This window comes from Manis pentadactyla, chromosome 4, assembly GCF_030020395.1.
Source record: "Manis pentadactyla isolate mManPen7 chromosome 4, mManPen7.hap1, whole genome shotgun sequence".
Classification (NCBI taxonomy): domain Eukaryota; kingdom Metazoa; phylum Chordata; class Mammalia; order Pholidota; family Manidae; genus Manis; species Manis pentadactyla.
Window position 1 is genome coordinate 101756610 of NC_080022.1, and position 25130 is coordinate 101781739.

A 25130-nucleotide genomic window follows, 5' to 3' on the forward strand; every position below is an offset into this window, starting at 1 on the left:
CCTGTTATGTCACATTTAGTTCTATTGCTGTCTGTGGATGATACATTTTCTAATAATAGGTTTCATCAGTTGAACACTTTATGCTAGATGCTGTAGCAGAGCAGAGGTTCTCAAAGTGTGGTCAGAGGGCTACTGGTGTCCCTATGACCCTTTCGGGGGTGCCCTGGGGTCCTCTCTTTTCTAGCTATATGTCTGTGCAAGGCCAGTATTGCAACAGATTAAATGGAAATGCAGTTCTGGAATCCAGCTGCCTTCTATTAAGCCAAATATTCAAGATTTGCCAAAGCATAAAACCCTGCCACTCCTGTATTTTTTTTAATGTTCAAAATAACTATTTTTCATTAAAACCATGTTTTTTTGTGAAATGAAATGTATTATTGTTTTTAAATGACATAATAAAATATTTTTCAAATGTCTCAGTTTGAAATTACATATACATACAGAGCCTCATGACTGTTTGTTCAGTCTTGGGAAAATCTGAATGATTCTGCATAAGCAAAAATGATTTGAAATTTATAAATAGATACCTCTCTACCTATCCATCTTCAGCTGACTGACTGCAAAGGAAGATTTTCACCACAAGTATATATAAAAAATGGCATATATTATGATCTATGGTAGCATAAGCAAAAGCTCTTTAGGGTCCTCAACTTTAAGAGAGTAAAAGCATTTTAAAATCAAAAGTTTGAGAACTGTTGACATATATCATCTCATTATCATACCATCCTTATAAGGTAGGAAGTATTACTTTTATTTTATATATATAAGGAAACCGAGACTTGCCAGGGTCAAAGAATTGTGTATTATCCCTTTCTGTGTAGTGAAGTATCCCAAGACTTCATGATTCAAAACAACACACATTTTTATCTCACAGGTCAGGAATTTGTGAGCACTTAGCTAGGTGGTTCAGGCTCCAGGTCTCTTGTGAGGCTGTAGTCAAGATGTTGGCCAATACTACCATCATCTGAAGGCTTGATTGAAGCCAGAGAATCTGCCTCCAAGATGGTTTACTCACGTGGCCATTGGCAGGAGGTCTTAGCTCCTTGCCATGTTGGCTTCTCCACTTGGCTGCTTGAGCGTCATCACGACATGGCAGCCAGCTTCCCCCTGAGCGAGTGATCAAACAGAAAGACCAAGATAGAAGTTTCAATGTCTTTTATGACCTAGTTTTGGAAGTTAACACCCTCCCTACCATTTTATCTGTTAGAAGCAAGTCACTCAAATTTTGAGACTTTTATATCAGAACTGTTATTTATCAAAACATCTCTCCGTTGTGAGAAGGGGATCCTAAATGTCACCCCTGGGCTGGCAACTCCCCTTGGTAACACAGCTGGGGAAGCTGAACACTTTGGTGTCTAATACATTCCTTTCTTGGCTAGAGCTCTACTCTCCACACATTTTATGACTATAATCAAGGAAGTCACACTTCCTTGGTATAACTGGAGCTTTTTCAGGTTCTGATACAGGACACAGTTGCTATTTTGCTTCTGGGTCTGGACTGCAGAGTGGTAAATGGGAGAAGTGTGGCACTAGGATTTCTAATTCCCGAAGGGTCTGCAGTAAAGAGCAGCTAATGGTGAGAGGGACTGGGGGCCCTCAGAAAGAAGACCTAAGATGGGCCAGCTGTTCCCAGACAATGAGTTGTACTTTTAATCTTTTCTTTTTAGAATTTCATTATAGGTATGATGCCCCGGGACAGTATTACTTAGATTACAGTGAAAGAAGTGCCTTTGTCCAGCTCCACTTTTTAAATGAAAATAAAAATTTGTCACCTTGGAAGTACATCTCCTGCATGATCTCATCCTGGTAAACATCTTAGTGTCCCAGGTGTGGGAGGCCCACATCACATTGTCCCCTGCTTCCATCGGGGAACCCTGCCTCCATTAGGGGGGCACCTGCCCTCTGCAGGCTGCTGCCCAGATATCCAGCACTCTGACTCTTTCCCACCCAGCCCTTCACCTGGACGGCAGGAGGCTGGCTGGGGCTGGGAGAGAGGACATCCTAACAAGAGAGAATTCTGAAAGTTATTAAGTGTTCTACCAGTGCAATTTGGTAACAAATCATAAATGTTTGCTGAATAAATGACCGACTGAATAATCACCACTATGGCTGTTATCGCTCAGGAGTGGTTAAAGCTGTAACTATACACCTACTAAAGTTCAGCCTGTAAAGAAATAGATTATTTTATACTACTTAACTATTACTAATTTCAATGCAAAATTTTTCTGTCTTTGGAAAAAATTAAAATCCTACATTTATCTACAAAGATGAATAACATATGGTTCCTCCTTCCAAGGGGTTTACAATCTTTTGAGAGAAAGGAACTCATACCCAAATAAGGAAGGTTCAGAGCAATATGTGGTTAAATGCTGTCTTGCCAATGGGTTTCAACCCCGGACAAGTTCACTATGGATTCTATGAGACCAAAGAACGATAGCTGAATGTTCTTGGGGTGAAAGGGTAATACCCAAGTTTATTCCCATGGTGGCAGGTCAATCACTAGAATCCCATCCACTCAGAGCGAGTCTGCATGCATCAAGCTGGTCTCTGCCTCTGGGCCTCTCTGCCGGCACAGCCTCTCTGGGCCTCTGTCCTCAGGGCGGCCACCACTCCAGCCTCTGCTCTCCTGCAGCCTTGCTGCCTTGCCACCGTGTCACCCAGAGCACTGGGGCAGGGCTCTTTATATAGTCAATAATGACACATTGCCCACACATGTGGAGTGAGCTTACCAACCAGGGCCAGGTGAAAATCCTGTCCACAGGAACCTTCACTTTCTCCATGAGAGCTAGTGACAATGTCACCGTGTGCTCGGGGAACACAAAGGAGGGAAAGAAACACCTGTCTTGTTTCTGGTCGGCAGCCATATCTGCTTCTCTGATGCCCTACCTTGTGGGTAAGCTCATACTTTGAAGAGCTGTTTCTCTTCCTTTCTGGAGACAGGGCACTAGGGAGAATGTTTCTTACCTTTCACATCACAAACATCCAAAACTAAAGAATGTCATTTACTTGACTGACCTCAGCTGTGCCTCCCCTACTCACTCCCAGGTGCCAAATCTTCTCATTGGATGTATTCTCTTGAGTGACAGTCACTAAGCCTCTGAAGAAGAAACAGGAGAATTTCTATCTCCATGGTCTTTAGATACATAGCCCATGAGACTTGTTATTCCAATATATGAATGAGGAAAGCAACTACGTATCTGAAATGTGATCTTGAACTCCATTAGTAAACGTGTAGTGGCCAAGAGGGTGGAAGTCACAGGGAGGCATCTTTTGCTCAATGTTAAAAAAAAAAAACCAACCTTCCAGCAATCGGAATGGATAGAAAGTGGAGTGGGCAGGAGGTCGTGAGCCCCTCTGGAGATGGGGAGCCCTTGTACAGTACTTTGTCAGGATGTTGTCTGGAGATGGGACTAGAGTTAGACTGGATGGCCCTATGGTCCTTGGCAACTCAGAGCTCCTATGTTTCAAAGAAAATCCACAGTTATATTTAGAGACTATTAAAGGATTAAGACTGAGCTTCTTAATGCCTCTACTCATCATGACTTAAGTCTGGGTGGTCAGCATGACTAAATTCGGACTCTCTGGCTTCTGCCCTGCCTTCCGTGTCTGAGGGACAATCTCTCCCCGTTCCCCTGACAAACGGGACGCTCCTGAGGGGGGCGGAGGCTAGCTACTACAGCCGGGAGGGTAAGACGGGAGGCCTGGAGGCAGAGAGAGGAGACAGGAAGAGAGGAGGAGGAAGGGAAAGAGAAGGGGAGGGCGGAGCCTCAGCGGTAGAGAAGACGGGTTTGTTGGCCACTGACTTTTCTCTCCTTTTCTCTGGCTCGCTTCGTGTAGTCCATGGTGACTTTCCTACATTTATCTTCTCCTCTGTGAAGTCTCTACTTTCTGGAATTGTCTTAGCAACATAATTTAGTATCTGACTCCTAGAATGCTTCCTCCTGAAGTTGGAGAGGACTCAGGAATCCATTTGGTCCTAGCTCTTAAAAGATACTGTCTCTCCATTTTTCAAGTGTAGTAGTTGAGCCCACAGGAGCCAGACTACATACCACGGACACACAGCCAACACCCAGGGAGCTTTGAATCCTGGTCTGTTATCTGGTTATAAAACTCCTTTTAAAAGTTGTACTTATTTTCCTTAATTCCGAATACTTGATAGAAAGTTTTGTTTTCTATGTTCCCTAATTCTCTTACATTAACATTTTACAAAGTATTTCATCCATATAGAAAAGTTCAAGAAATGATACCCACATACCACCATTTGGGGATCATTTTGATGATCTGAATTTAATCTTAGCTAACATTTTTCAGCTCATTCAAAACCAAAACGGATCTGTTCCCAGAGAACGAATTCAAAATCCTCTCAAGATGAACATGAGCCCCTAACAGGAAAGTAAGTCTTTTATTAATGATAACAAAAATGGCTACCCGTTGGTTGGGTGCATACAATGTTCTTAGTGCATTAAATTGCCTGCCCAAGATCACCTAGATTCATAGGGGTAGAGCTACTTAGGATTCAAACCTAGGTCTAATACTTCTATCATTCATTTATCCAACAAATATTTGAGTGTCAATAGCAGGGTGCTATGCTAGTTGTTGAGGACATAATGACAAAGTCAACTAATGTCCCTGTCCTCATGGAGCTTACTTTTTTGGTACAGGAACCAGTCTTTATAAGTGCCAAAGTTGGGGGAGGGTGTATAGGGTGCTATTACCTAATTTGGGGGTTCAGGGGAGCATGAATGAACTAACAAGGGGATGTATGGGTTAAGAGTGAAAAACATTAGTCTAAGGAATCTTCCTGGTGTGCAAAGGCCCTTGGCAAGTTCAGGAACAGTTGCTGGAGCTTAGAAGAGGGTCTGGCAATGGGTAAGATGGGCCTGCGGAGAAAGGCTGGTGGGATGGGCCAGGCCAGACTGAGCCACGGCTTCTTAGCTCTAGGAGGGATTTCGGACTCTTAGGTATAACAGGAAGTCAATTAAGTCTTTTTAACCAGAGTGTTTTTAAAGTTTCCTAGTGTTTTAAAAGATCATTCTAATACTGAGAGTGAATGAATTAGAGAATAGATTGGAGGATAGAGGCCAAATAAAAGGGTAGTGCAGCAATTCAGGTGAGATGATGGCAGCTTGGCCAAAGGAAGTAGGAGAGAAGTCTAGTGTTCATGAGCTATTTAGGAGGCAGAATCAACAGTGTAGCAGAATGGTTAATAGCTCAGGTTCTGCAATCACACTCAGTTTGAACCCACTATTTACTACCATAGTGCAGCAAAGTGTTTAAGAATATGACCTCTGGGGAGTATTTAGGTTTGCACCTTGGTTCTGTGTCCTTGGCCAGGTTGCTTGACCTCTCTGTGCTTCCCTTTCCCCCTATGTTTTCCCATTCCTCAAGTGGGAATAATAGTGCCAAACTCATTGGGAGAGTCAATACACAAAAAGCACTTAGAAAGCAAGGTACCTGGCACTCAGCAAGTGATGGCTATTGCTATTGTTGCTAATGGCGACTGACTGGACTGGGGAGATGGAAGACTCTGAAACCCACCATCTTCCCCCTGCCCAGGGTTTTCATTAGCTACGGGCCCCTGATGCTGAGTCACCTCTCTCACCTGGAGACAGATCCAATGTATCAAACTAACCTTCAGAACCAACTGATGCTAATGTGGTGGGGGAGAGGGATGAAGAGAAGCTTAGAGTCTCAAGCATTTGAAGTCAGACTTATTGGAGATGATATTGTTCAAAAGTGTTGTATGTACCAAAGAAGTAATGCTTAACAGAAGGAACTCAAGCCAAGGGAAGATGTGAGGATGGTTCCATGGCCTACCTGTCAACAGGCAAGGCCTTGTGGCATCCCTTAGAGCCACTGCTCACAGTTGTGCAAAGCATAACTCCAGGCAGTGCCCTTCACATACTTTGAGTGAAACCCTCTCGAGCCATGCAGTGTAGAACCTGAACAACTGTACATAGTGACCCTCACACCCCTCATTCACCCAGACCATCACTAAGACAAAGTCATAGTTACAGTGTAGTGTAGTGGTTCAAGGGAACCTGTTTACTTAAAGAGGTGCTGCTTTTAATTTTTATACCACTGCTGCCTCCATGCTGTGTAAGCATACCGATGTTAGAATGAACTCAACTCAAAGTGCCTGCAATTGTCAGATTTGTATGTACTTATGTTATAAACATGCAGGGTAGGTTAGCCCCCAAAGAATGAAAACTGAATAAAAGTCCCTTTGGAGACTTGCCTCTTTCTGTGCCAATGGAAAAGCAGAGAGACCCTGGGAGGAAATACCCTTCATGGTGATAGGAACCACCTTTTTCTGAGTTTCAGCTGGGGTCAACTACAGTGCGGCTGAGAGCTAGCTACAAAAGGCAGAGGGTATGTGAATTCCTCCCCCTGAGACAGACAGACAGACACACACACACACACACACACAGCCATTACTGGACCACAGAGCTGATGGTGATGCTTTATACAATATCAACACGCTTTTGCTTTTTAGAAAACCTTTTAAGGCTTTCATGACCTACAATTCAGACCTTGCTTACCTTCACCCTATTTCCACTCCTGCAGGATTTCTGGAAGAAAATCTTCAAGCAGATTTAGCACTACTGAAGAAACAGAATCTGAGGTGAGGACTTAGGGAAAAAAAAGTCCTGGAATTCTTGAAGCTTGTAAGTTTGGTCTTGACCACAAAATTGATGGATTTTAAATTATTAATGCACGCATCAGAAAATGCTGCCAGGAAGTTTGTGCTCAGCAGTAACATAAATACACAGCCTGAGCAGACACACATGGCTTTTGTTATTCCTAAACTGGTTCCCAGGGAAATTTCCTGGAGTGTTTTTGTGGGTGGTGCCCCAGCTATAGGATTCCCCTGGCCCAGGTGTGAAGCCACTAGAGACTGTTTTCAGCTGCTCACAAGTCGGTTCCAGTGACAGAACTGCCAGCAGTTTCCTAATTCCAGGGCACTTTCAAATCCTTCCACAATGCTGTATATATCTGGGTGCCCTCTCAGTGGCTATGGCCCTGAGTCCCCTTCAACCCGCCACACCCCCGCAGAGCTTTTCTTCTCACAGATCTTTTTCTCTGCAGGAGGGAAACAGCCCAGCAGGTTGCTGACCTCACCCTCTGATTCATGCTCATCAGTCACGCGTTGGTCTTTTTTCTGCCCCTTTCCCTAAAAAAATACATTCCATCTCAGACTGGTTTCCTAGGAAACCAACCTTCAAAAACAGAAATAGACTGGGTGGAAATGAGAATATTCCACAAATCCCACCTTCCAATATTTAATAATGAGAGAACCCCATTAACAAATAGTAGTAAATTAATCTAAAATGTGTGGACTTTCTCTCTGTAGATTTTAAACTCGTCTTTGGATCATGCCCTAAAGACAGCAACCAATTTGGAACAAACTACTGATCAAATGATTAGAACTACTGCAGAAGATCTTGTCAAAGTTCAGAGGTGGAGGAATCAACTGAATAATAGTTCAACCCAAGGTAACCAAAGATTAAAAAAAAATAATAAGTGAAGAAAACTTGATCTCTCCCAAAAAGTATTTTACTAATTATACAATTCAGGAAGATGACTTTCTAGAGAAAATAACAAAACCGTAAGCATTGGGACACAAAGTGCTTAAATGATCAAACAAATGGATTATTAACATCAAAATCAACAAGTATTTCAAAATAAATGCTATTCTTAATTCATAATAAAAGAAATCAAAGCCATAAAATATTTTACCTCCTAAGATGGCAAAAACTGAAGTTTAAAAAACCCAGTGTCAGTGAGGATGGGGGAAGACAGGTACTCTCAACACTGTTGGTGGAAGTATAAACTTTAAAAGCACTTATCTGTGGAGCAGCGATTCCACTACTGGCAATTTACTTTGGAGGTAACTCACACTGCAGGCCATGATGTGCACGGGGATGGCCACCTGAGCACGCTGAGGGGACCAGCCCCCAGAGAAATTTACCTAAATACTCGATGTGACAATTCGTAAGTAAGTCATACAGTTAATACTCTGCAGCCAGTGAAAAGAATAAGGGGATTATTTGCAAGGCTGTGGAAAAAAAAGATGACTAATACATATACTGTGACCTCATTTGTGTGTTTTCCAAAGGGCATACATATTTTCTGAAAAGAAACAAAAAATATGCACTGGATCTCTAGGGAATTGAACTGGGAAATTCTGCAGGGAAGGAAGGTTCTTTTCATTTACTTTCTGTAATGTATGTTTATATAATTATTTGCTTAAAGATCTCTTAAAGTCAGAAATATGCAAAAATGGCAGTTTTTGATCTAGGACAAATAACAGTAAGTTGATCTGGGTGATTATAATGAAATGAAAAGTGAAGATATCAAAATTGTGTACCAGGGATTAAGTAAATTTATATACATTTCACAAATAATGCCAGAGCCATATATTACTGGCTCTTTTCCTCTTGAGGCCTCCATTCACTCCAAAAGTTAAATAAATGGTTTCACAACCCCCAGAGTTTTGCTCAAGTGGTAAGAAGAGAGTTGAATCCATTCCCACTTTGAAGACTTGTGGCAACTAAGGCAGCTGTTATTTTCTGGCTGGCTGGAGAATGGGCAATTTTTAACTGTAAGGCTTAGAAACTGGTTTAGCCTGCCCAGAAAGAGATAAAGCAGAGGTCAGCCTCAAGATACCTCTAACTTTGTGGCTAACTTTACTTTGCTGTGGCACTATAGAGAGTGAAGACCAGTAGTAGTATTTTAAGAGAAAAGAGGGAGCTTAGAAGAGGAGTGTATGTGCTAAGGGGCTTCTAGATTTATCACAGACCTAAATTTAATCACACTTGATAACCAGTTTTGTATGCCAAGCATTACTATCCTGTCCCCAAGCTTATAGTTACACCCTTCTTTGCCTTGGGTTGAAGTGTTCATTAGTTCTTAACCTTTTTCGGTTCAATCCTTTGAGAATCTATTGACAGATATGGAGTCTCCCTCCTCCATGCTCCCATGGAAAAGGGAGAACATGCATGAATTTTTTTGCACACAATTTTTTTAAATTAAGGTATCATTGATATACAATCTTATGAAGGTTTCACATGAAATTGTGGTTTCAACATTCACCCGTATTATCAAGTCCGCCACTCCACCCCATTGCAATCACTGTCCATCAGCATAGTAAGATGCTGTAGAGTCATTATGTCTTCTTCGTGCTGTACTGCCTTTCCTGTGACCTACCTATAATTGTGATTGAGAATTATAGCGCTCCTTAATCCCCTTCTCCCTCCCTCCTGTTCCACCCTCCCTAGTCCCTTTTTGGAGTCTGTGAGTCTGCTGCCTTTTTGTTCCTTCAGTTTTGCTTTGTTGTTACACTCCACAAATGAGGGAAATCATTTGGTACTTGTCTTTCTCCTTTTGCACACAATTTTTAAAAGTTCATGGACACCTGAAGCAAATCCATGGTATGCAGGTTAGAAAGGACTACCATAAATGAATGTTCCTAAGCCCTCAAATTAACCTTTATAGAAACTTACTACTGTAATCATTTTTGATTTAAAAATATGGCCCAACTCTTCTTTATTAAATTGTATTCTAAATGTAATTTTACATTTCTTTGATGATTGAGGGTCATTATGAACAATCACCGCAACACGCCTAATTTAAGAAACAGAAATAGAGAAATTTCTTTAAGGAGTCCTGGAAAAGTACTAAGCTCTGGCTCATTAAGAGTAACTTTATATTTACTGACTCTATAGCCTTGGCTGCCTCCTCCCTCATGCAACTATTCTGTGTCAATTCTGACAGACTGCTTATCTAATTTTGCTGCATTAATAAACCAGAAAAACAAGCTTAAGCAATTGTATCTCTGATGCTGAGTCAAAGGGCTCAGCAGTGCTGAGGGCAAGTGTGCTGTAGAGAAACACTTGGCAGTTTCCACAGTTCAAAGGCTGAACAATGTGAATCCGTTATACTTTATAAACCAAATATATTTCAACAGAAAGGAAAACTGCTTGTGCTTCAGAGATGGTGAATAAAATGGTTTGTTAGTTGCAAGTCTTTTTTAGAGTTTTCATATCAGAATCTATAATTGTTAATTCTAATGGTGGGGGTGGGGTGGGAATCAATTTATACTAGAAATTTGTGAGATGACCCCTTGTCTTCAAATTCAGTGAGAAATTTAGGAAACCGAGGGTCTCTCCAATTCTAAGCTTAAAATATACGTGAAACTCGGGCCTCAAAGGATATCCTATCAGTGTGATGTGGTAAAGTGATCACTGAGGTGTTAAGTGACTGAATGAATGGGCCAGTATTTACTGTCATCACACTCTTAAGTTCCATTTGTCACATGGCACTACTTTAGTGTAAATCTGTTCCACACATGTACTAACCCTAGATAGTTGCCAAGCACATGAAGATCTCAGATAAAATGCAGACACCAAAAATTAACCCTCATTGGTAAAGTACTGTTTTCATGTTTGATATGCAAAGAGCACTATTTGTTAATGGCAAGCCTTCCCTCTTTGCACACAAAATTCGGTTAAATCACGTAACCTCTTTGTGCCTTAGTTTCCCCCAGCTTTAAAATGGAAGTGATAACAACAGCACCTATCCTTACTGGGTTAAATGAGGTAATAAAAGCATCTGAAAACAGTGCCTGGAACATATAAAAGCATTAATCATTTGCAAATTATTATTTCATTATCACAACTTAATTAAATACCAATTAGGAAATATATAAAAAACGATTTTCTACATATAAAAAATGTTTGAAAAGATTAACATGAAAAGATTCAATTCACATGGAATGACAAAAGATAATATGGCAATATGCAGTATCTTTATGAGGAAAATGAAGATTCTGGAGGTCATAAAAATTTAGGTAAATGAAGACATTCTGTATTCCTGAATTTCAAGTTTCAATATCATAAAGCTATCAATTTTTCTTAAATTAACCTATAAATTTACCTAATGAAAACACCAAAAGAACTTTTGGTTTTAACAAAATGACACTAAGGTTCATTTTGAAAAATGTAACAGCCAGAAAATTTCTGAAAAATAACAGCAATTTAGTGTGGGTGGAGTAGAGATTACAGCCATTACATTTTAAAGCATACCATGAATTAAAATACATAGGAAAAAACAAATCTAAACTAAAGGTTAATAAAAGACTCCAGAAACAGACCAAAATATAAATACAGTCTATGCTAAAAGTAGTACTTCCAGATAAGCTGGGGAAAGAGGGATTACCCAATACATTTGGTACACTATCTGCTTGTTTGGAAAGAAAGCTGGATCCCTGTTAAATACTCTTTTATCAGTCAGGGTTCACTGTAGGAAGAGAATCCACTCATGTATTTCAAGCAGAAGGGGCTTTAATACAGAGAATTAGGTACTTAAAAATCATGGAAAAAGCTATAGGAACAGAAACTGGGGGTCACTGTGCTTTTAGACTCAAAGTTGTATCACCATCTGTGATCCAGGGACAGGAAGCTAATGTTGCCACTGAAACTGACACTGCCTATCCCCATGAGGAGTTAACAGACACGAACACATGGGGTCTGGTGGCTACAAACAACTCCAGTTGGCTTGCTTTTCCCTGTTCCCCTGGCACAGCCACTTGAATGGTCTCTGCCTCCTTTCTACCTTCCAAATCTTGACCAAATGCAAATCATTAGCAGAATCCAGCCTGTTCAGAACCCTACTTTCCCTTGAGTCTGAAAAACTTCATTTTTAGCCCTTTAATCCTTGTGGTATGGGTTGGAGAGACATGGGACATAATGCCAAGTGCTAAGAGACAATATAAATATGTAGCATACATTCTCATACTAAAATCAGTTCCAGATGGATGGAAGAGTTACCTGTAAAAATTAAATGAACCTATCAAAATGTTCTAGAAGAAACAACAGGTGAATTTATAATCTTGTGTGCAAAAGGTATTTCTAAGCACCAACATAAAATTCAGAAGCCATAAAGGAAAAGTGATGCACTTATCTAAGTACAAGTTAAAAATGGTGATATCTATCAGTATTTTAAATGCACAAATACTTTGACCAGTTATGTCACTCACTGCTGGAAACTGACATTACAGAAATATCTGTGTATGTTTGCAAAGGTATGTACCAACAAAGCAGCATTATTTGGAGGAGCAAAATTCTGAGTTTAAATGATATATAAAAGTATGGTCTAGCACATGGCAAAACAGTATGAGGCCAAGTCAAAGGAGAAATTTGAAAAGATGTATCCCTTGTGTAACACATGTGCAGACATATCTTTATATCATCCAACCTCATAAAAACATCATATTATTATTTTTTTAAAAGTCAACAGGGGTCATCTTGGTAGGAATATTACAGTGCATTCTTTTCCTTCTTGGTAACTCTGTGATTTAGAACTTTCAAACTTCCCAAATTTCCCTTCCTTCCCAACAAAACACAACAATTTTTTTTTGTATCACTAATCTACAATTACATGAGGAACATTATGTTTACTAGACTCCCCCCCCATCACCGACCCCCCCAACATACCCCATTACAGTCACTGTCCATCAGCGTAGTAAGATGGACAGAATCACTACTTGTCCTCTGTGTTGTACAGCCCTCCCCATGACCCCCCTACATTATGTCTGCTAATAGTAATGTCCCTTTTTGTCCCCTCATCCCTCCCTTCCCACCCATCCTCCCCAGTCCCTTTCCCTTTGGTAACTGTTAGTCCATTCTTGGGTTCTGTGATTCTGCTGCTGTTTTGTTCCTTCAGTTTTTTTTCTTTGTTCTTATACTCTACAGATGAGTGAAATCATTTGATACTTGTCTTTTTCTGCCTGGCTTATTTCACTGAGCATAATACCCTCTAGCTCCATCCATGTTGTTGAAATGGGAGGATTTGTTTTCTTCTTATGGCTGAATAATATTCCATTGTGCATATGTATCACATCTTCTTTATCCATTCATCTACTGATGGACACTTAGGTTGCTTCCATTTCTTGGCTATTGTAAATAGTGCTGTGATAAACATAGGGGTGCATATGTCTTTTTCAAACTGGGCTGCTGCATTCTTAGGGTAAATTCCTAGGAGTGGAATTCCTGGGTCAAATGGTATTTCTATTTTGAGCTTTTTGAGGAACCTCCATACTGCTTTCCACAATGGTTGAACTAATTTACAGTCCCACCAGCAGTGTAGGAGGGTTCCCCTTTCTCCGCAACCTCGCCAACATTTGTTGTTGTTTGTCTTTTGGATGGTGGCGATCCTTACTGGTGTGAAGTGATATCTCATTGTGGTTTTAATTTGCATTTCTCTGATGACAAGCAATGTGGAGCATCTTTTCATGTGTCTGTTGGCCATCTGAATTTCTTCTTTGGAGAACTGTTCAGCTCCTCTGCCCATTTTTAAATTGGATTATTTGCTTTTTGTTTGTTGAGGTGCTTGAGCTCTTTATATATTTTGGATGTCAGCCCTTTATTGGATCTGTCATTTATAAATATATTCTCCCATACTGTAGGGTACCTTTTTGTTCTGATGGTGTCCTTTGCTGTACAAAAGCTTTTCAGCTTGATATAGTCCCACTTGTTCATTTTTGCTTTTGTTTCCCTTGCCCGGGGAGATATGTTCATGAAGAAGTTGCTCATGTTTATGTCCAAGAGATTTTAACACAAAGACAATTTTTGTAACTATATTTTTATTTTCTCTTAGAATGTTCACAATTATTTCTGGCTTCCTAATTTAAACATACATAATTTCAAAATTATATAAAGTTGTGTTCTTTAGAAGTATCTAGCAAACAGTATATACTGTGAAATAATTTTATTTCTATTAGCAACTGAAGTATAAAGGAAATGGTGGTTTCATTTGAAAGAAAATTGCACTTACAGAAATTATCATACATACACATTTACGGTTTTTACTTTTATAATCTTTTCATTTAAAATCATTTCTCCTCAGGAAAAAAAATACACTTCAGCATAAGATAGATCTAGGTATCTAACAAGCAATTAGTATGTAAACAGGTAGCTGTGAAAAATTACCTACAACTCTATTTTGTTTCAAAGGTGAAAAAATTTGCTTTTAGAGAGCATTTCACCATTTCTTCTTATCTTCTACAAAGCAGCAAAAATATTAAATTATTAAAAATGGTAAACCCAATGATACATAATCATAAGCAGTCCCTTAAGAAACAGATTGAAAAGTCATTATTTCATAAAATATTTACATTGTTTACATTATATGATAGCAATCTCCAAACCAAAAAAAGCTATTCATCCTTAATAAAGGAGACTTTATCCTTGGGTTTATTCAGCATCTTTATATCATCCAACAGTTTTTTGGGTGTTAAAATGTGTGTAGAGCCTGGTAGGGGAAAAAAATTAATTTTCATAGGTTAGCAGTTTAAACTCATTTTCCTTGGATAGCTACGTTGTCCTGTCCTTCAAATATGCAAAATGAATCAGCTTGAGGCAATTAAACGAAATTTCTATTGGATGCCTTCCTGAAATCTGCCTATACTTCCATATTTCAATCCCTCCTCTTTCATTGAGTATGCTCAGTAGCCTTTCAGAAACACTGCTCACTCCTAGTGTTTTCTCTGCTTTGCGCTATATAGTGACACACTGAAAAACAAATCTGGAGGTTACTCTCTCCCTATGTCGGAGCTGTGACAGTCACTATTCAATCACAGAGAAGCATTAAGCAGTGCTGTGGGCCAGCGCTTGGTGTACAATGCTGCATTTCCAGGAGCCAAGAGGTTTTATGCATCAGTGGCTCACCCCAACTGTAATTCTTAAAACTAAATTCCATACAGGCATTGCCAATATCAAGTCCACAAAAAAATTCAAAATATTTCTGTAGTATTAATGTAGTTATATCTCAAAAATTATTTAATGAGAACAAGTATATAACATAGTATTTTAAAGGACATATTTAATAATACTTAAAGAATATAATATTTTTAAGTTCATTCCCTTAAAATAAGAATATTTAAAAATAAGATTATCAAAAAGGTCAGTCAGTGGAAAAATTCTAATACATCAGATAAAACACTATGATTTTTAAAAACTTTTCTATAGTCAACAAGTTAGTCCAAAATGTAAAATACAAAATAAAATTATATATATATATTTTTGCTTTTAGTGTTTAAAAAACAGAAAGGTCTTACCAATAATAACTTCACAGGATTTACGTGCCTGAGAAACTTCATAAGCACAACGCATTTCAGAGTATGTAATTCCTCCAATTACAAAAACAATCAGCTTTGATCCATTTTTTCGGTCATCTAAATAATTAGCTCTGGGTTTCTGGCGAGCACTAACAGTAAAAAAACACAAACATGTTAAAAACATTTCCAAAGCCATACTGCTTGTAGGCTTTTAAAAAAAGCAAGCAAACTCAAATTTTCCCCAATTACATTGATTTTAAGGAAAATTATGGTATGACTGGAACACCAACAATTAGGCAGGCCAGCCCCACTTCAAGTTTAATTTTGATCTGATAGAGTATTTGGACAAAACACTTAGAATCTAGTTCAACATTTCTACCTATAAAGGAGCTAATACCCTCTCTTATTTATTTCATATGAAGAAATAATATACCTGAAAAGTCTAAGACTTCTTGAAGTTAAAACAAGGAATGGGAGGAGAAACACTGCAACAGCAGGTTTTTAAAGACTGCAACAATGGGGGAGGGGAGCAGGTACTGATTTGGAATTGATGCAGTAGTGAGATGTCTTTTGCTGGAACTCAGTAAAATATGATGGTATGGTAGGAAATAGAGAAGACATAAATGCATTTCCATGTTCACTTAAGTATTATTCACGATAGCCAAGACATGGAAATATCTAAATGTCCATTGAAGGAAAAATGAAGAAAATATGGTGCATATATGCAATGGAATGTTATGTGGCCTTCAAAAAGAAGGAAATTCTGCCAATTTCAACAACATGGATGAACCTGGAGGATATTATGCTAACTGAAATAAATTAGACTCAGAAAAATACTGCACAATCCCACTTATATGTTTAGAATCTAAAACAGTCAAACTCATAGAAGCAGGGAATAGAATATTGTTTGCCAGGGGATAGGGATAGGAGGAAATGAGGTAATGTTGGTAAGAGGGCACAAAGTTTTGGTTATGCATGATGAATAAATTCTGGAGACCTCAAGTACAGCATGATGAATACAAGCAACAAAACTGTATTGTGTAACTAAAATTTGCTAAAAGGGTAGATCTTAAATCTTTTCATCACACACAAAAAAAGAAGGAAAATGGTAAGTACGTTCAGGTGATAGATATATTAATAGCTTGTGGTTATCACTTTATAACGAATATGTATCAAAACATTAAGTTGTATATTTTAAACATAACAATGTTATTATTGTCAATTATACTTCAATAAAGCTGTTAAAAAAAAAGAGACCTGATTTCAACTCTGAATGTGCTTCTTTCTAATTCATTATGACTTTCAGCAAATTACTTAATCCCTCTTTCTAAACTTAAAGGGTTATTTTCAGGATTATGTGAAAACATGTATAGAATATATTAAGTATGGAAACTGGGACCAGGGAAGCACTCAACAAGTAGTCATTATTTCTACCATTGATCCTCCCCCAGGCTGCTCTACATCTGCACTATCCAATATAGTAGCCACATGAGGCTATTTAAATTTAAATTAATGAAAATTAAATACAGTTAAAAAGTCAGTTCCTCAGTCACACTAGCTACATATCAAGTGCTCACTAACTGCATGTGGCTAGTGGCTATCATATTGGACAAGGCAGATACAGGACATTTCCATCACAGCAAAAAAGTTCTACTGGAAAGGCAGTGCTCTAAATCAAGAGAATCACTTTTCTGTTCCCATACTCCCCTGGTAAACATTTTGAGTTTTTATTTAGAAAGTAAATATTTCAAAATAAATATTTAGGCTTATCTATTTAAATAATTATTGGTTTATAAATTACATATGTGTATTAGTGTATGTTAATAAAGCTTCGTTTCTTTCTTTTTTAGTACCCAATAAATCTTGTTACCCACTTTGGAAACCATGTTTTAGATGACCTCTATGACCCTGCAATATAGGACCCCACAGTAAACTATAAATAACATGCTTAGGCTAGCCTTTGGGATGATAATTTGCCTCCATCTACCATTTTAAGGAATGATGGGGCAGTAAACAGGAAAATGTAAAGAGAACTAGTACCTGGCTTTGAAAGATGAAACAGGAACAAGGTACACTATTGGTTCCCGTACAAAATAAACTGAGAGCATACCGTAAGTGCAACTTTGGTTTAAAAACTTTTTCAAAAGAGAAATAAAGAGAGTAAGCAAGCAAAAGAAAAGGAGATTAATACTGTTCAAACAATTAGATGATTCTAACAGTTTTTAAATTCCTGAGTAGCAATTTTAGGACAACAGGATTACATTTAATTTGTTTCACATAACATGTATAAGACACTGTGGTAGAGTTTTACACTCTGATACAAAAATAATGATTAAATACCTAGATCCCAAAAATGCCATTCTAGAAAGCACCTAAACACATTGGTTAAATTAAAAGTAAACATCTTTTTAAAACACAGCTGAAAGTAAACAAGAGAAATCTCCATGGGCCAGGAGCCAAAAGGAAGCTAAGAACTAGAGTGACAAACTGAGTTCAGGCTTGGTCTGTCTTGTGGAGTGTAAGTCTGATCCTAGCAAACAGTGGGCTTGGGTACTACCTGTTATTGGAAAAAAGGAGAGAAAGCCTTAGGTGCTGTGCAAGGTAATGGTTGGGAGTTGACAACCCTGCATAAGGTTAGGACACTCTCAAAAACAAGAAGAGATGACAAAGCTGCTTCTCTCCTGATAATGTCAACACAAGCCTTTCTCATAAGAGTCCTAATTTACACTACCTTCATGGTCTGGGGAATCCCAACTGAGAAATTAACACATAAAAGAAAAAAGTCTCTAATCCTGGCAAGAGTAAAGGCAAAACCTCTCTGAAGGCTGGAGCCCACTCTCAACTCTGGCTACTGAAATACGCTCAGAATCCCAAACTGTGAAATATATGAGGAAATATGCAACCATGAATGTCTGCAGAAATAACAAGCAGCAAAATTAGACCCCAAAGAATGTCAGATACTGAAATTTAAAAAAACAGAAAATTAAGTGTGTTTAAAAATGATAATGATAAAAAAGGAGGACAGAAAGCATGACAAAATAAGAACAAAAAAGTCCAAGCATATTTGAAAAATAAACATTCAGGATTTCTACAATGGAAAGATAAAGCCAATGAAGATAAATTTCAAAAAATAGCTTACTCAGAAGATTAGACACAAATAGTTGAAAGAAATGTTAAAACTTGAGAGACTATCATACATGAAGACAGAGTGAGATGTTTCAACAAAATCAGGCCTGTAAAAGTGGCAGTATTTAAAGAAGTAATGAAAGAGAATGAAACTCAGATTCAGGAAACACACCGAATCCCAAAGGAAAGAAAGAAAAATAATTCTTCAGGGAAACATAGGGAATGTACAGAATACCAAAGACAAAAACCAATCAGCAAGAAAAAGTAAATTACCTACAAAGGTATGACAAAACTGACAGAAAACCTACCCCTCCAACCTGCCACTAAAACAGAAACAAAGAAAGAGCATAATAATCACAAAGTGTTGAGTGAAAATTACTGTGAACCTAACAATTCATCACAGCTATCATGTAAGGAACAAGGACAAAATGAAGGTATTTTCAGACAGACAAAAACCATAAAGGCTACCACCAACAGAGCCACACTGGAGGAACTTTTAAAGAATATGCTTCAGAAAGGTAGCTGAGCCCCAAAAAAGAGGATGCAAGGAGTGGTGAACAATATAATGGTTGTAAACATGCAACTACAACTTAAAAAAAAAGCTGATTATTAATTTGGGAAGTGAAAAAGATATATGATGAGCAAAAATAAAGTATTAAGATAGCATTTAAGGGATGTATGGTTTGAATTAAGTTCTAAGGTTCCTGGGTGGTTCAAGAGGAAGTCAATGATACTAATATTCAGGCTTTGTTGAGTCAGAGAAGATACTAAAATTCTAAGTGTAACTGCTACCAAAAATACAAATAGGCAATATAACTTCCAAACCAGAAGGAAAAAATAAAACAAAATGAAGAAAAAGTCCTCCATCCAAGAGAAGTACCCTAGAGAAACACTCAAATACACATAGATGTATAAGAATGCTCACTGCATATTGTTTTTAATAGTGCCAGTTTTGACACAGCATGTGTGGAAAACAGATGAATAAACTGCTTAAGAATATACCAACCAGCAGTGAAAATTTATACATTTATCAATCTGAAATAAATTTTGCCAACACAATATTGAGGGAAACAAAAGCAAGTTGCATATTGTATGTGGAGAACACATATGACACCATTTATATTACATGTAAAAACACAACTATAGAGAGACCTAGTGGTTATGGTGAATGAATTTGGTGGTCAGGAGATTACCCTCCCAGAAAACAAATATAAAACTGGACAGAACTGTTGGGGAAAAAGACCATTTCAGGTCAGCTGGAAATCAAGCACAGGCAGACAATAAAGTAAGAAGCATTTACTCTTGAATATATGTTAGCATATTGGGTAAGAATGGTGGCAGTGACTATGTGACCATCTGGCCTGAGGCTGCACCCAATCCCCACTGTTCCCCCAACTCAGTTGGCAAAAACTGTAACTTTACTGACTTGAGGCTAGTTGTGAATTCACCAGCTTTACTGCCAAAGGTAGAGACAATTCAAGGTAGGGCAGCAGACGGAGTGCAAAATACTGCAGGCTTGCTGGTTAAAAATGGTGGACCTGCTTCAGAGCAGGAAGACAGCAGCTACGGTAGCCCAATGTTTTGGTCCCAGTTCAGGGTGGGTGGCAAGCCAGCCAGAAATTTAATAGGTAAATCTGGAAAGAAGAAAGCCAAAGAAGGCAAGGACAAGCTCTCCACACTTCCTTAAGCTAACTGCCCAACTGCATGTGCAGGAAAGCCTGAGAAATCCCAAAGGAAGAAATGGGGGTGGAAAAAAAGGTGGGGGGTGACTCAAGAACTGTGACTTGGAATGCATTTCTTCACCCTCACTCAGCTTGATCAACAGAGGATGGAAGCCTTATACACTTGAGGTGTCTAAACACAACCTCTGCCCAGATAACTGCCCTCTGAACTACACAGACATGGGGCAACCACTAGCAGCCAAGCTGAAAATTTAAAATTAAAAACTTCAACGATGATATCAGTCACCACACACCACAGGGAAGAAAAATCATACAGTTTAAGTTCATACAAGTTACTAAAAAATACCAAACAAGCTGCTACAATACATTATCTTAAAGGCCCAGAGATTGGTACATATGTTAAGAAACAGTAAAGTGTGACCCACACTTTGGAGAAAAGTCAATAGAAATTGACCCTGAGTGGACCCAGATTTTGGATTTAGGAGACTTCAAAGTAGTTATTACAAATATGATCAAAAATTAAAGAAAACCATGCTAACAATAAGTAAACAAATAGAGAATCTCAAAAGAGAAATGGAAACTACAGAAGAACCAAATGGTAATTCTAAATGTGAAATGTATGATAACTGAAATGGAAAGTTTACTAGATGGGCTCAATAACAGATGTGAGATGCCAGAAGAAAGAACTGGAGAACTTAAAGATGGATGGATAGATATCACCACATCTGCCAAAGAGAAAGAAAGAAAAAGGAAAGAAAAGTAAATGGAGCCTCAGTGACCCATGAATATCAAACCTTCCAACATGTGTAACGCAGTTTCAAAAGGAGAGGAGGGAGAGAGAAATAGGCAGAAAAAATTTGAAGAAATAGGGCTGAAAACTTCCCAATTTGATTATAATTAACTTGTAGTTTAGGAAATTCAACCAATCCCAGAGAGCATAAACACAAAGAAAACAACATAGACACATGCTAGTTTAACTGTTAAAAGCCAAAGACTAAGAAAAATCCTGAAAAGCACAATCCGTACATGGTTTAGAATACGAATATATGTAGAAAATGTATGAAGATACACAGGTGAATGAAAAACACCAAATTCAGGACAGGGAAGAAAAGGGGAATAATAAAATCAAGGAATGATAGACAGGAAGCTTGAGTTATACTTAACACAATTTGTTAAAGCTGGGCACTGAGTTTAAGGGTATACACTATCATATTCTATACAGCTTTTTGAATGTTTCAAATATTTTACCACAAAAAAATTCTCAAAAAGGATTATGTCCTCTGCTATATGAAGAAAAAGTAATTAGAGGAGAAATTCTTTAGTTTCATGAAAATATTTTTTAAAATAAGGTACATTTTTATATTGCTTACTGGGTCCATTTAAAACAGTTTACAATGAAAGAGAATCTGCTTTTTAAGTGACTACATGCTTCAAGGAGAGTTGCTAATATAAGAGTACCTGTGTATCATTTCAATTATTAGTTTGGAACACCACACTGAAAATTTCATTGACTTTCATTTATAGGTTTTACCTTACAGCTCCTGAGCCATTCCATACTGCTGGACACTGGGAACAATACGGCCATTCTTTTGAATCTAATCTATTATCAATGGCATCCTAAGGAAGAAAACAGTTAACACCATCAAGAAAATCTAAATTCCAGGATCTTTTTTGCTAGTTGTTTGTCTTGCATAAAACTCAAGCTTGTGTTTACAATTAAGAAACACAGGATATTTAATAAAATAAGGTGAGGTCTTCTCTTTAAAACACACAGATCTTACTTGCTTCAAAAGTTAATACAACTGTTTACTTATTAAACCATTATTCACTGCATGACTACATTTTTCTTCATTTGGAGGGTCCCCACATCAGTTTGAGGATTCCAGGCTACTTATCAGGACCTTTATCTGTAGAGTGCTAGCAGGCTCTAAATTCCATCCTAGACCTGACTTACATCTTAGGCTATTGGACAGTCCAGGCAATGCCCTTCCATAGCAGTAGCTCCACAACAGGATGTACTCTCCTGGTCTAGGGGTACTCAAGAAAATCTAATGGGATGAGGGAAGTTTTTCTTTTCATTTTATAAATTTTCCTTTTGTAAAGGGTTACATTTTATGATATGTATATATCATATACATTGATTACATTTATACAGTAATATATAGCTTATAAATAAATACTCATATACAATAGGCTTATTTTACACTTTTTATGGTTAAGTGTGCATGAACAAAAATGTCTGGTGATCATTGCTCTATGGCAAAGAAATACAAAAGACATTATGAAGTGGGCACAAGGAATGGGCACAAAGCTAAGGAGTCCAAGAGTATTTCAAAAAGAGTGCAAAAAGTGAAAAAACCAAGTTATAGAAAAAATCCTAAAAGCCTTAAAATGCTACTAATCCAGAAGTGGATTTTATGAATTTAACATGCAAATCCTAGATAAGGGATCAAGAAAATCAATTCTTATTTTAAAAATACTAGCCAAAAAACCTACTTAATTCTACACACTTGTTACGGGTAAGGAAAAAAATCCTATGTTGTAGGAAACAAAGTCTAAATTTTTAAAACTTTTCACATATGATTATGTGTAATGAAATAAAATTAGATGAGCAAAACAGAAAAACCCTAGTAATAAACTGTACACAGTTCCCAAAGGAAGTAGAAATTGGGGTTTAAGTAGAAGGAAAATTAGAATGAGTGGAACTTTATGATTATGACTGAAGAATCAATGTCATGATTTTGTTGAGTTCATATGCAATTTTCATTAGTTCATTTTTAATTTTCTATAACTGAACATTACTTTCTAAAGACAAACAGTACTAAAGGCATTGATCATCTGTTGGATAGAACAGCAAATTATTTTAAGGTTTACATCTTATTCACAAATCCTTTTCCAGGTATATGGAAGTCTAACACTTTCTAATAAGTCGTCATAGACAAATAATATTCTGTTGAACTTTCATTCAAATAAATTATTCATATGTCTGATACAGACAGTTATGAAAAAAACAGCAGTTTTTTTCATTAAAAAAATTTTTTTTGAGGTGAGTTTGTGTGAGGTCTTCAAGGAATGAATTTAGTAAGTTTCCTCTGCTCCCCTGACCCCAGATTTAGCCTTCTTTTGTGAACACTCTCAGTACTACAGACTGACAGATAAACTTACAAGAAGTAAAGAATACTCTGCAGGAGGGCACTTAGGCTGTAAATACAATTTAATGAATTTTACCTCGAAAATATCTTTGATAAAAGGTGTCCACCGAGAGAGTTGAAAAGTTTCTTCTGCAGACCGATCCTTTCTTAATGGCTTGCCTTGTTGAGACTAGTAAGAGGAAAAGATTAAAAAGCAGTAATTTTACTTAGTGATACACTCTTACTAAGTTTTCTAACAAAGACATTTAATTCACAGGAAATACTATGTTTTATTTGACTTAAAACTGAACAGTAGAAAAGCCTGTTTAAAAAACCTGAGTGTGGTCACGTTCCTTCACAATATTTTGTGCCTTAGTCATAAAATCTTTAATATTATCAGAAAATACATTTACTCAAAAACGCTATAGAACATGATGGGAAAAAATGAAATTCTAAATAGGGTTCTTTCAAAATTTTCTATAAATGAATCATAAAGAGAAAAATATAAAAAGCAAATTACAACAGATGCCATAAGATATAAATTCACTAGAAAAATGTATTTGTCCAAATTACTCATATGGAAAAAAAATTTTTAATGCCTTACTAACCAAATTATAGAGTGAAATAAAGAAGACTGTCCACATGGATTTCTGTATAAGAAAGCATTTAATGCAAATAACTACACATGCTTTTACATATACATATACACACACACACACACACACACACACACACACATATATATGTATGTATATATGTATGTATAGAATGTAAGATTTCTTACTTGGGGGACAATGGGAACACCAAGGTAACTCCAGTTACGAATCATGTCACTTTCATTTTCTATCTTTATGTTCTGGATCAACTTGTCCAAATTTTCTTCCGTAGTTCCTTAGGTAAGTAAAAATATGAGTGCAAAGTCACATAATTGCCACCACAATCAATTCAAGGTTTCAGGCAGTACCTATGAATAAAGCTTTGTAAACAGAAGGCAAGCATTTAAATTATATACCTTTCAGTCTTCTCCCAATTTCATATTTTTCCTTCCACTTATCTTAATCAACTTCAGCAACTATCATGGAATTTTCTAAGATTCTCTTATGATTAATAGTAAATATATAAATACTAAATACAATCACATATTGTAAAGTGTTTTTAGAGCTGTATATTTTAATATATACATGAAAATAAAGTTTCTATTACCATTAATACTGAAGATATAAAGTAGGATTGCTCTTATTTTATCATAATTATCATATTTGTTGAATAGAACTGGAAGGAGTACTCGCATAGCATCTTTCACCTTCTGTCCTTCTGCATCAATTCCCAGTGCCAAGTCCTTAATGAAAATAAAAGTCAGTGGTCTATAATCCAAATTAATTTATCAGTTAAAAATATCTATTGTTAAATCTTGCCACATTTAATGGAACACTGATATGTCACAGGAAAATATGGGTATCACTTTTTAAACTATTAATTATACAAAATGTAGAGATCAAAAAATAATTCAGAGAAGAAAATCATTAATCTAAACCTATGCTAATATGGTAGTCATGAGACAGTATGGCTATTGAGCACTTGAAATGTGGCTATTCTGAATTAAGATGTGCTATATAGGTCAAAACACTAGACTGAAGAATTGGTGTGAAAAAAAGAATGTAAAATATTTCACTAATAATTTTTATATTGATTACATGTTGAAATGATAGTATTTTGGATACATTGGCTTAAGTCAAATATATTATTAAAATTAACTACACTAGTTTTTTAACCTTTTTAATGTGACTACCTGAATATTTAAAATTACATGTGACTTGCATTATATTATACAGCACTGATCTAAACAATTCTGACATTAAAGAGGAGCCTCTTAAAACAAGTTAAATGTGCCTATACAGTAATCGGCAGGATGCTACACTAAATGCTGCATCCACTGAAAGGCCTGACAATAATACTATCCTGAAATAAGCTCCCAACAGATAAATCATCCCATTCAACCAAAAATGCATAATCACAGATTAAAAGGGGCTACTTACTATGATACTGTATAGTTACTTGTTAAGTTTGGTAGGT

General features: G+C 37.2%; 1 protein-coding gene and 1 long non-coding RNA gene across 3 annotated transcripts in view; one reads left to right on the forward strand and one right to left on the reverse strand.

Moving 5' to 3' along the window:
* Positions 1–25130, forward strand: part of LOC130683393 (uncharacterized) — a 106006-nt gene that overhangs the window by 29690 nt on the left and 51186 nt on the right. For both annotated transcript variants that reach the window (XR_008997093.1, XR_008997094.1), the window contains 2 exons: positions 6568–6625; positions 7355–7496. This is a non-coding gene — a long non-coding RNA (uncharacterized LOC130683393). The remainder of the gene's footprint in view (positions 1–6567; positions 6626–7354; positions 7497–25130) is intronic.
* Positions 13627–25130, reverse strand: part of STXBP3 (syntaxin binding protein 3) — an 81056-nt gene continuing 69552 nt past the window's right edge. The window contains exons 14-19 of the mRNA XM_036916630.2: positions 24261–24396; positions 23842–23948; positions 23155–23247; positions 21458–21543; positions 15119–15267; positions 13627–14313 (exon numbers count right to left, since the gene is read on the reverse strand). Of these exons, the coding sequence (XP_036772525.1) occupies positions 14219–14313; positions 15119–15267; positions 21458–21543; positions 23155–23247; positions 23842–23948; positions 24261–24396 (666 nt within the window). The 3' untranslated portion in view covers positions 13627–14218. The remainder of the gene's footprint in view (positions 14314–15118; positions 15268–21457; positions 21544–23154; positions 23248–23841; positions 23949–24260; positions 24397–25130) is intronic.